The sequence below is a fragment of the Crinia signifera genome, chromosome 5 (assembly GCF_055691185.1).
Source record: "Crinia signifera chromosome 5, ASM5569118v1, whole genome shotgun sequence".
NCBI lineage: Eukaryota > Metazoa > Chordata > Amphibia > Anura > Myobatrachidae > Crinia > Crinia signifera.
Genome location: NC_139221.1, coordinates 51303178 through 51315356, shown reverse-complemented (window position 1 = coordinate 51315356; position 12179 = coordinate 51303178). Strand labels below are relative to the sequence as shown.

The 12179-nt window shown below is 49.5% G+C and overlaps 2 protein-coding genes across 2 annotated transcripts in view; both read right to left on the bottom strand.

Annotated features, from left to right (window-relative positions):
• ADHFE1 (alcohol dehydrogenase iron containing 1) overlaps window positions 1-1282 on the bottom strand; it is a 42234-nt gene extending 40952 nt beyond the window's left edge. The window contains exon 1 of the mRNA XM_083187194.1: window positions 1117-1282. The gene's annotated coding sequence lies outside the window, so the exon portion shown is untranslated. The remainder of the gene's footprint in view (window positions 1-1116) is intronic.
• Window positions 1283-9614: 8332 nt separating this feature from the next.
• RRS1 (regulator of ribosome synthesis 1) lies at window positions 9615-11092 on the bottom strand. The gene has a single exon (XM_083187193.1). It carries the CDS (start codon window positions 10992-10994, stop codon window positions 9927-9929), a length of 1068 nt encoding a protein of 355 aa, XP_083043319.1. The 5' UTR covers window positions 10995-11092; the 3' UTR covers window positions 9615-9926.
• Window positions 11093-12179: the final 1087 nt, after the last annotated feature.

Here is a 12179-nt window from a genome sequence, read left to right as displayed (position 1 = left end):
CGGGAGGGGGGTCGCGGGGGTCCCGCGAATCGCGGGAGGGGTGGTTCGCGGGGGTCCCGCGAATCACGGGAGGGGGGGTCGCGGGGGTCCCGCGACTCGCGGGAGGGTGGAAAGCAGGGGTCCCGCGAATCGCGGGAGGGGGGGTGCGGGGTCCCGCGAATGGCGGGAGGGGGGGTCACGGGGGTCCCGCAAATCGCGGGAGGGGGGGTCGCGGGGGTCCCGCGAATCGCGGGAGGGGGGGTCGCGGGGGTCCCGCGAATCGCGGGAGGGGGGTCACGGGGGTCCCGCGATTCGCGGGGTCCCCACGATTCGCGGGAGGGGGGGTCGCGGGGGGTCCCGCGAATCGCGGGAGGGGGGGTCGCGGGGGTCCTGGCAGAGGGTAGGGATGTGCAGGAGTAATGGTGGATGGTGGCTGTGGAGTAATGGTGGATGGTGGGCGTGTACTGTAGCCCTGGCTGGGCGGGGAGAGGTGATGTCAAGGGGGTGGAACGTCATACACATGAAAGTGAAACTGTTCTACACAGGAACGTTCTCCACAGGGGTTGAGTGACAGATCTGGCTAAATATATAAGAGATATATAAATCATTGGCATCACAGATATATCACTCGTATACACTGGCCGATGGTGCATCGATATATTGGCTGTTCAGTCAAATGCACAATGTATCGGCCAGTGTGTATGCACCGTTATTCTAGGGATAAATATGGACACCTATGTTTCGCACATGTTCTGTGTCTGATTGCAACCAGGTGAAATGCAGGCTTGACTTGAGCCAGCCAGAGAACCTGTGTAAATCATATGTGCCCCGCATTAAAGGGGTATATTATGGCAATCCTAGGCATACAGTACCTTAGTATGGTTATACTGTATATCTGCCACTGAAACTAGTTCATGTACGAAGACATAATCATTACTTTCATGGCTTTCTCTTATTTTCTAAATGTTTGCTCTACTTTGCCCTTGCTGTAAGTCACACACCAGCTTGAGTACAGCCCTAGGTTCAGTACACATTAGCTAGTGCATATCAGTGACTGCATACTGCAGCACAGATCATGCGTCAGTGAGAATGAGGCAGCAGAGGAATGAACACCTGTAACAAAGATGTATTACGTACTGTATATAGTGCAGACAGAAGGTGGATATCTAGCGTCACAGACTCACAGCCTTGCAGAGCCGACCCCTGTAGGACTGAATGATTGGGACTTTAGGAATGGGCATGCACTTTCTCTCCCAGCATTCAGTAGTGGTGTGTTGTTTTCTGGTAACGTGAGACCTCCCCTACACTGAGGCTCATAGCCCCGCCCACTCTGTCACAGCTCCAGTACTACTGAGCTGTCTAGCTGCCCTGGCTATACACTGCTTGCTTGAGAGCACAAAAGTGTAGCCAACCAGGACAAGAGCAGGACACTGTGGGGGGAGTTATCAAAGCTTGGAGAGAGATAAAGTACAAACTAATCAGCTCCTGTCATGTTACAGGCTGTGGGGCAGATGTGTTAAGAATTAAAAAGAGATAAACACAGGGGTGATAGGTAGGGTTTCCACTTCATTCATCATCGATTCCCGGAGAATTAGGGATGTACAAAACAGAAAATGCGGTAAAAACCCAGTTTTCTGGGGTAGGCAACGCAGTGTAAACGGTGCAAATCCCAGATCCGACCGGGCTAGGACACGTGTTCCAAATACCGGGCCGGATCCGAAATTTGGGTGTAAAAGGGGTATTATTTAACTTATGAGTCTGTGAGGAGAAAAATCGTAATTCTACTGCAACGAAGCTCTCTTTGGGCTTAAGGACAGTGATACAGGCAGTGAATGGATTATCCGTTCTCAGATAGGGTTGGGATCATTTGGGCTACAGCATGATGGTCAACAGTCATCTGGTCAACACCATTAGGTCGATATGGGAAAAGGTCGAAAGGTCTTTAGTTCGACAGTGTATAGGTCGACAGTTAAAAGTTTGACATGGGGTTTTTCACTGTTTTTGACCCTCATCACAGGCTGAGAGAGGCTTTGTGTCCTATCCTGCACGCTCCCTTACCCAAGTCCATCCAGCACAGAAGCCGGAGCTACGATCGCCGTTTGCCGGGTGACGTCACCACACAGCGCAGAAGACGAGCGGCTTATTTCTGCAAGCAGCTCCTACAATCTTCATTCCCGGCTGGACTCTGGCAGTCTGTGTTAGAGGTAGGGAAAGTGCAGCCCAACGGACTTCCCAATATTAGCCTAAAAGAGCTGTTTACATTATAATAACCCTATTATTTTTTCAGGTGCTTTTTTCTATCTCTCTCTCTGCTTCTTTTCTTTATTAGCGCTCATCCCCATATGTTTTAATTATGACTAGATGCATTGAAGATTTTGACTAAGCAACTAAGCAATTTTGTCTGACTAATGATAGTCTGTGATCAAAGTCAGTCTATGCTACGCGATACGGATTTAGCAGGACCGTGCATCGCTATAGCCCCGTACACACAATGCTAGCAATATATGGCTGAGCTATATATTGCTCAGTTTCTCCTTTTCATCAGCGACCAGAGATGGTCGCTGATGAAAGGGAACCTCTGCCGACGGTGCCGCAGAGGTAATTAGATGGTCGCAGGAGCAAGCTCCTGTGACCAGCAATTAGAACGGGGCTGAAAATGGGAGCGCGCACCCCACGATTTATCGCCGGGGCACACTCCTATCACAGGCAATATGGTCGCCAGCGACCATATTTCCAGCGATTTCAGCCCCTATCGCCCCCGTGTGTACACAGCTTATCTCCTGCAGGGTGACTATTTTTTCGAAATTACCTGCCAAAATCAAACTGTGCGAACACCCTAAAGGCCCCCATACATTAGTCCGACTTGTCCTAAGGACAAGTCGGACCTGATTTCCCCCTGCAGCTCCCCGGGAGGGGGACACACGATTTGGCACTTGATGTGCCAAGTTTTGCAAATGATACATTACATGCGATGTATCATTTGCAACTCCCGGGGAGCTGCAATGTGGAGTGAGCAGGGGGGCCGGGGACATCGAGGTGGCGGGCGGGGGATGCTACAAAGCGTCTGGGGGGACCCACGCACGCTGCTAGTAGTGCGGACGCTGCGGGGGACACAGGCGGCAGTGACAGAGCCGGGCGGGGGGAGCCGGGAGCTGTCAGTACTGAAAAAAAAAAGCCCATACAATGAATGGGCAGCCTGTGATTGGCTGAGCGCTCTCTCAGCCAATTGCTGACAGGCTGAGAGAGCGCTTAGCCAATCACAGGCTGCCCATTCATTGTATGGGCTTTTTTTTTTTCAGTGCTGACAGCTCCCGGCTCCCCCTGCCCGGCTCTATGTCACTGCCGCCTGTGTCCCCTGCAGCGTCCACACTACTAGCGGCGTGCCCCACCCGGACGGAGCATGACAGCTCCCTGCTCCGGCTCCCCCTGCCGCCCCCCCCCCTCCTCCTCGCCGGCGTCCTCAGAGTCCCCACGGCTGCACATAAGATTTATCTTATGTGCAGCCGGTCCGACATCCCGATGCGCACGGGACCGCGCATCGGGTCGGACCGGGTGTCAAAACCTGCGCTTTGGTCCGATTTCACTGCCCGATCCATCCTTAAGAGGTCAGGAACTTATTTACACATGCAGCACCACAGACCCCCAACCTTCTCATCTGACTTTTAAAAGAGCACTTGAAGTCCTTTATCATCTATTGCTCCTGCATACACACTATACAAATATAGGCCTGATACTGGTATAGTGTTGACCTGGCTTTAAAATGCTTCTTACTTTTAATTGGGTAAGATTTCTGCAGACAAGGAACAGCGCATTGGTTTTGGTTAGATTGGGAGACCATGGCAGGGGCAGGAAAACCGATCTACACCTTCATTTTTACATGAACTCTTTCAGCTCCACCAAATTTTGGATATGAATGAAGTGCTTGTTTGCATGCAGCACTCTAATCCACCACCTGCAGCCACATCCTCAAATCATTGCCAAATCCGTGTCTTATTAGCTGGAATGGTTAAAATGCCCACTGAAATGTTATTGCAGAAAGGCACCTACATTTGTTTAAATGTACTTTTAGCTATTACTAATACCCATTTTATACCCCTTTTAGACATACTACTTGGGATTTTGGCCAGGTTTACCAGGGATTTTCAACCCAAGTCACTCCCGGGATTTTAGTAACAGATCCCCTTTCACACAACACCTCAGATCCGGGAAAAACCCAGGTATACCCTTTTCACACATAAGCCAGGCTTTTCAAGCATTTCAGTGTTTCATCATTAAAATGGGACACTTTGCTGGCTCACAAGAATGACATCATCCAAAGGTGGGGGCAATATTTCCATAAACTATGGCATCCTTCACAGTGCCTGTGATTTGAGATTTGATCTCCTCTTCTCCACGAACATGTAAAAGCTCCTTGACCTCCTCTTCCTTCCAATGATGTGCCATGGCACCTGAGTTCCCACAGGAGTCTGCACTCTGTTGCTGTAAAGGGAGCAAAGGAGCACCATGCAGCCACTGCAAGCACCTCCGCACATGTGCCTGAGGCGTCTTCCTCAGCTGCAGCTGATGACCTCATCAGAAGACGCCCAGGCAGCAAAAAAATGCAACATCACATGTTTAAAACTGAAAACCCCGGGTAAAACCATTCAGACATAAGCCGGGTATTCTACCCAGGAGTAAAATACTGGGAAAAACCCTGGTCAATTGCAGGTGCTCAGTATCCGGGAGTGAAATCCCTGGTATACCCTTTCAGACATACGCTAGTCCCGGGTTTGGGCGCGTTCATGTAAAAAAAAAAAACAGGATTTTCGCGTATGTCTGAAAGTGGTAAAAGCCTTAGCTATACTGCCCCCGAAAGGGTCAGGTTGCCTTTGATGATGAGGCAGATTTAATAAACCGTGGATTTAGTTGGTCTGTTCACCTCTGGCTAAAGCACATCATTGATTTAAAGACCATTGATCAGGCCTGAGAAGAAGTGCATTCATTTTTGCTTGCACCTCTGGAGGGTGGGAGCTCAACTAAATCGGGTCAACACCCCCAATCAGCCAAGTGCTGGGTTTCCAAAAGTGAAGCGCAGCACAATATGCAGCTTGATGCCCTGCAAGCCCATTTCCTCACTGTGCTAGAGATAGTTCAGTATGTACGTGCTTATATAGGATTGGGAGGTCATCCCGACAAATATATTAAGCAGCATGCAAGAAGCAACATCCTTACCCCAAACGTTGCAGGCACATTCTATGCCATTTCTAAGCAAAACGTTCCTGCAAACCTGAATATACGCCTACACAATCATCAGCTAATTTACCTGATAACAGATGAACAGGCCAACAATTATACAGGTGTGTACCCAGCTTAAGCATTAACTGTTGCCACAGATGCCTGTAATTGGATAGCGTTGGAACTTCATTTCGTTCCTGGCCATATGAATCTGCCCCAAAACCAACATTATATACAGAATTTGTTTTGAGTGCAGACCTTCAGTGGCAAAGATCTATATAAACATATATAAAATAAACTGTGCTGCGCTGTAACAATTCTCATGACCTCCCACTCATCCTAGATAAAGAGTTGGTAACACTGTAGCAGGACAGCGGAGATGTATTTACCATACAGCTGTCAACACTAAAAGGACAGCTGCAGATCCTATTCCATGATGTCCCATTCTGGTCTAGATCAGTGGTTCCCAACCTTTTTCTCTCTCCCGTACCCCTTGATTAAGCTTTTTTATTGAAGAGTACCCCCTCTCAATTTGAAATATAGACTATACCTATGAGTGGAGAGGAAGTGATACCGCTCACTTCCTCTCCACTCATAGGTATAGTCTATATTTCAAATTGAGAGGGGGTACTCTTCAATAAAAAAGCTTAATCAAGGGGTACGGGATATGCATATCCTTATATTAAGGAGTAGCGGACAGGAATCGTGCCCTTCCATGTCTGGCCGCTGTTTCCGTATTGTCTCCAGGGTTCCCACTAACACCTGTAGGATTAATGCCGCTGCTTCCTCCACCTGTGTCAGTGCAGGGCAGATGATCGCTGATGTCTGAGGGCAGCATGGGAAGCCCTCAGGCAAAAGCACCAGGAGACACTGATGATGCTGATGACGCTGAAGACAGAACCGTAAGTGACACAACATGGTTCTTCTCCATGGCAATGGGTCGTCTTCTGCCATCGAAATACTTTTTATCATCTTCCGCCATTACCAATATTATTTTCAAGTACCCCCAACTGGTCTGCAGAGTACCCCCAGGGGTACTAGTACCCCAGGTTGGGAACCACTGGTCTAGATGATTAGTGTTCATTCTAGCACCCGCTATCTTTTCTAGCATTCCTAGGACAGGCACGGACAACCTGTGGCTCTCCAGCTCTCGTGAAAGTCCCAGCATGCCTTACATTAGTTTTGCCATTAGGGAATGCTTAAACTATGGCAAGGCATGCTGGGACTTGTAGTCTCACAGCAGCTTGAGAGCCACAGGTTGCCCATGCCTGTCCTAGGAGATACTAAATTGCTAGCAGTGCCCATTGGTTTACGATTGGCATGAGGGAACAATGGAAGTTTTTAGGAGACAAAACTGAGGGGTAAATTGATTACAGCTTTTAAAAATGAACAGAGGTGATGTCACCAATAGCAACCAGATTCTATAATTTTCTAGGATGCAATATAAATGACAAAATCTGATTGGTTGCTATGGGCAACATCCCCTCTTAATTTGTAGAAGCTTAGTGAATTTACCCCTCAGTTACCAGTGCAAACACTAATGCTGCTTTCCCACTGCAGACCAGTTTTAAGTACTGGTATTTTTAAACGGTATTAGCATTCCCACTGCAGCAGATTACCGTTTTAAATACCGTTTAAGTGCTATTCCCATCGCAGTGAACGTTAAAAAAAAAAAAAAAGGAGTGCCTGTCTTTCATAAACCCCCCCCTCCCCTGGACCCAGCCTCCCTCCCCTGGTACCTGCCCTGCACCCCCCTCCCTCCCCTGGCACTTACCTGCGTGGAAGATCCGGGCAGCGGGGTCCGGCGTCATGGCATAGGCACAGCACTTCAGGTCCCTCCCTGTGGCTGGTAATGGATGCAGGGCAGTGGGGAGGCAGCGGGGTGGGGTCCATTTGGGATCCGGGCATTCCCTGGGGCTGATGGTAACTAGTAGTTCCCACTATGCGCATGTGTATTGAGCGCCCTGCATATAAATGAGCCGCTCATTACATATGCGCAGAGTGTGAACTACTAGTTACCATCAGCCCCAGGGACTGCCCGGATCCCAAATGGACCCCACCCCACTGCCCTGCATCCATCACCAGCCACAGGGAGGGACCTGAAGTGCTGTGCCCATGCCATGATGCCGGACCCCGCTGCCCGGATCCCCCGCGCAGGTAAGTGCCAGGGGAGGGGGTGGGTGCGGTGCAGGTACCCTTCCAGGAAAGGTACCAGGGGAGGGGGAATTAGTGTGGGATTTTTAAATACCGTGTAAGAGGCATTCCCACTGCCTTAAAAATGGTATTTAAACGTGTAGGACTCTGCTTTAAAACGGGTTGAAATACCGGTTAACTTTAACCGGTATTTCAACTCTGGCGCTTTCCCACTGCAGCCTTAAACGGTAAATTGTGGGGAAAAAACGGCAATATACCGTTTAAGAGCTGCAGTGGGAAAGGGGCATAATATACAGCCAAATTGACCTTTAACCACAAATGCAGGCAATCTAAATACACACTTAATTAATATTTTCACTCACTTCATTTCAACCACTTCCGGAATTTGTTCTGTTCTTAGATTATAAAGATATAGGGCCAAATGTACCAAGCTTCAAAAAGTGATAGAGCGGAAAGTGATAAAGTACCAACCAGCTCCAAACTACAGTCTTTCAAACCCAGCCTGTAACATGGCAGTAAGGAGCTGATTGGCTGGTGCGTTATCACTCTCCAATTGATCACTTTTTGAAGCTTAGTACATCTGGCCCATTATGTTCATTCTAGAACCTTGTAAAATCCTTGTAGTGCTTCTTTTCTGTCTGGGGTGCTGCTCTGTGGTGTTTCTACAACAGTCTGGTTTGTATCTCAACGTTGATATAAAAACCAGACTGTGCTAGAAGTAGCACAGCAAACAGCGACACCTCAGGCAGGAATGAGGAACTGCAAGGATTTTCCTAGGTGCTAGAATGAACACTATGGGCCGTGTTAAATGGCCTTCGCAGGGATTAAACTGCGAGGATCACAGAAAACCAGCAATCCACGCTGTTTAACCCCCTCGGCAGCCAATCGGCGTATTCAACGTTCTGGGGAAATCCTCACTGTCACAGGACGGCGAGGATTCCCACAAACAGCGAACCTGCTTCTTCAGCAAAATACACAGACTCCCCCCTCATTTCAAAAATGGAGCGAGGAGGAAATCGGCATATTAGGGGGGGGGGGTGCAGTTAAATACTGTAGGGGCGAGCAGGGCTTTAAATACGGGCCCCTCCTGCTAAATACTAGTTTGTTCCAAAGCTTAGCCAAGGTTTTCTATAGCCTTCTGCTAAAGTACCATATCTGGCCTGCTCCAGACAGGTATTAGTGCTTCTGTACACCTCCATTGCGAAGCAGGCGTAAGAGCACACACTACTACTGATTACTGTATGAAACAGATGAGCTGTAGAACCATATGAAACAGATGAGCTGTAGAACCATGGATCAGACCAGGTGCCGACCAGACAGTCAGGATTCAGATGGTCAGTACACAGACATCGGAATCCCGACTGTTCAAATGCCCAACAGTGGGGATCCTGACTGATTGGCTAATTTCCCTTGTTTGTGTGTGTGGGGGGCCACGAGCCACAAAGCGAAAAAGACTAGAACCTGTGGTGAGTGCAACAAGCCACAGAGCCTGCAGCATGGCGAGCCCGCAACCCCATCCGTAATGGCGGCCTTGTGTTTAATATCAGTATACTGCCATTCGAAAGCCTTACTACCAAGCAATCATACTAGTGTTCATTCTAGCACTCGCCATATTTGAAAACCCATGCAGTTCCTTTTCCCTGCCTGGGGTGTCGCTGTCTGCTGTGGTGTTTCTAGCAAAGGTCTGATTTGCAGATCAGTGCTGTTATACAGACCACACTGTGCTAGAAGCACTGCAGCAGACAGCGACACCCCAGGCAGGGAAGAGGAACTGCATGGGTTTTCAAAGATGCAGAGTGCTAGAATGAACACTATCCTACCACACCCGATCAGACCAACACTTAACTCTATATGTTGCACACATGCCCAACAAGTAAAATAGTCTCCACATCGCAAATGTAAAGGCCCTGGATCCACTAATGCGATATGACCATTTTTATGCGATTCCAAAGCATTGTTGTGACACATCGCATGTCATTTACCTGCGATTGCAATGTGCGTTCCAGTGCACATAAGCACATTGCAGATCCTACGGGCTGCCATGAATATTTGGTCACAGCCCGTAGCCCCTGCTAGGATCAGATACATTGTATCGTGTGCGACCCTGTCTTGGGAGATCACGAGGCACTACATGGGAGACCTTGCACTAGGGGATGGCCGCATTAAGCCAAACTTAAAGCATTAAGTGGAGTGGTTATATAAACATTATGAATAAATTCACCTTCAGGATATAAAACATTATTCTGGGAACATACTACAAAGCTATGTAAGTAAAATATCAGTGAGTTTTATTTGTGCCTCAGCACTCAATCATGGCACATGCCCATCTGCGTAGTTCCTATTTTGAAGTCACAAAAAAATATATATATTTTCTTTTCAAATGCATATTTTTTTTATGAATTAACAGTTACATGTGCAACCAAATCCTCGTTGTCAGGCCAGTCATTAATGGGGTGATATACAGTTCCCACCAGCAAGGCACTATTAAGGTCACATAACCATGATCACAGGTGGCAGCCACACAATCCATCCCCACAGGGTACCTGTCCCAATATCCTGCAGAACATTGTAACAGTCCATTATTTGTGTTTTCTTTTACCACCGAACCCTTTCCCAGCAGCCCCTTTGCCCCCTTTGGCTGCACCCTTGCCCCCCCTGGCAGGGCCTTTCCCTTTCCCCTTCTTAGGACCAGCTCCAGGTTTGCTCCCTCGGCCGCCCTTCTTAGGGCCCTTTTTTCTCCTCTTGGCAGCCTCCTCAGCGTCCTCCTGCCGCATCTGCTTATTGACCGCCTTGGTGACATCCAGCGGCGGCTTCTTGCTGCCCAGGATCTGCAGGATCTCCAGCTGTCGGTTCTTCTCCGCCCCGAAGTCCCCTAGCAGCGGCTGGAACTTCCTCCTCTTGCCGGTGTTGCGGGGCTCCTTCTCCTTGGGCAGCTTGTCCTGGAACCTGCCCATGGAGGCGGTGGAGCGCTTAGCCACATGCATGGCCTTGCCCAGCTCATTCTGGGATGGCTGGGCGGTGGGGGTGAGGCCCACGCCGGGAACTTTCCCCTTATGTGACCGGGCCAAGTTCCGCAGGCGGTTCAGCTCATTTTTGGCCACCCGCTCCTTCTTGGCGGCCATCCTCTTGGCGAACTGGTCCTCATCGGGGTTGGCGGTGTGCGGCACCTCGATCAGCCAGTCCTTGGTGCCGTCTTTGGCCCGCTTATAGCCCCAGCGCCGCCGCCACTCCTTGTGCACCTCGTCCCACACTAGGTTGGTCTTATTCTTCTTCTTCTGGATGCCTTTCAGTCGGGCGAACTCCTCCCAGCGGGTGGGGGCCCGGGGCTTGGGCACCGGCTTCTCCCGGGGTAGTCGGGTGGTGGGCTCTGGGAGCTCTGCCACCACCGTCTCCTGTGCCCGGTGGGTGGGCAGCGTCCAGAGCTGGTTGATGAGCAGCTGCGTGTTGTCTCGGGCCAGGGAGCGCAGGAACTCGGCTCGGTTGCGCTGCCGGAACGTCTTGGTGTCCGGAGGGTTGGGGTCTATGGCCAGCAGGTTCCCCCGGTCATACTGCAGCTCCAGCTCCTTGTGCACGGTGATGAGCTGCTGCCTCTCTGCCTCGTCCTTCTCGGCCTGGGCCAGCACATGCTCTATGCTTGGGGCCGCCATGTTCTCCGCCAGCGCCGCAGGAAACACGTGCAGGCTACACTGAGGCTTATTTCTGGGAGGACTCAGCAGCGCTGCTGCTCATTGGTCGGTGATGTCATGCATGGAGCTACGGCGCTGTGCTGGAGATGTATCGTATAGGAGGCGGGGTTTGTCCGTTGCTGCAGCTTGTGCAAAGTGCAAACACAAGACAGAACTAGAGACCTGGCCTGGGACATGTAACAGTAGGGATGGCCATCTGCGTGCTCACTATCGACGGTGTTGTCATCAATAGAAAAACCGTAAATGAGTATTACCCAGTTTCTTTGTTAGGCCATGCGATGCTATGCTCCGTGTCCCGACACTTTGCAAAAAAATTAAAAATAAATCCATATAGTCTGTGCCATCGGTAAAGGGACCCATCTGGTTTCTCTCCTTCCAATGGCAAAACCATTCGATATAAGTCATAATCCATCAATGATTGACCCCATTGATGAATGACAGCCATCGATAATGAGAAGTTCAGGAAATTTCCAAATAGAGGACAGGAGTCTCTGTGTTTCTAGACTTAAAGTGCATACACACTGTACAATTTTTTTGACCATTTTGGTTGCAAGACATTTCCATTGAACCCAGTGTCCTGGACGAAAGATGTTGACGAAAGATATTGATGAAAGATGAAAGATCTAGCTACAGTATATAGGCTCCCTTTGAAAGATATCCAAATTGAGTTGCATGCACAGTTGATGAACAATCTTGATGAACAACTGGCGGGTATGCGCATTATCATTCGTCGTTTCTCTGTTGTCAATGTCTTTCGTCCAGGACACTGGGTTCAATGGAAATGTCTTTCAACCAAATTGGTCAAAAAAATTGTACAGTGTGTATGCACCTTTACAGTTTGGGGGAGATGTATCAAACCTTATTATAAGCTAGACTCATTAGACGTTGGCATGCGGTGGGGTGAGGCAGGTGAAGCACAGCCTTTCCTATCATACTAGTGCATATGCCGGCGTTTTGAATTGATAAAGTATGTCAAACATACAAACAATTTATAAAAAAAATCGGTACTCTTTACCTATCACGGCGCCCATCGCGGGCATCGCGGGTACATTTATGTCTGGCCGCGACGCGACCGACGCGATGCCCGCGATTTCCCATTGAAACCCATGTTAAACATGGAAATCGCGTCGGTCGCGTCGCGGCCGG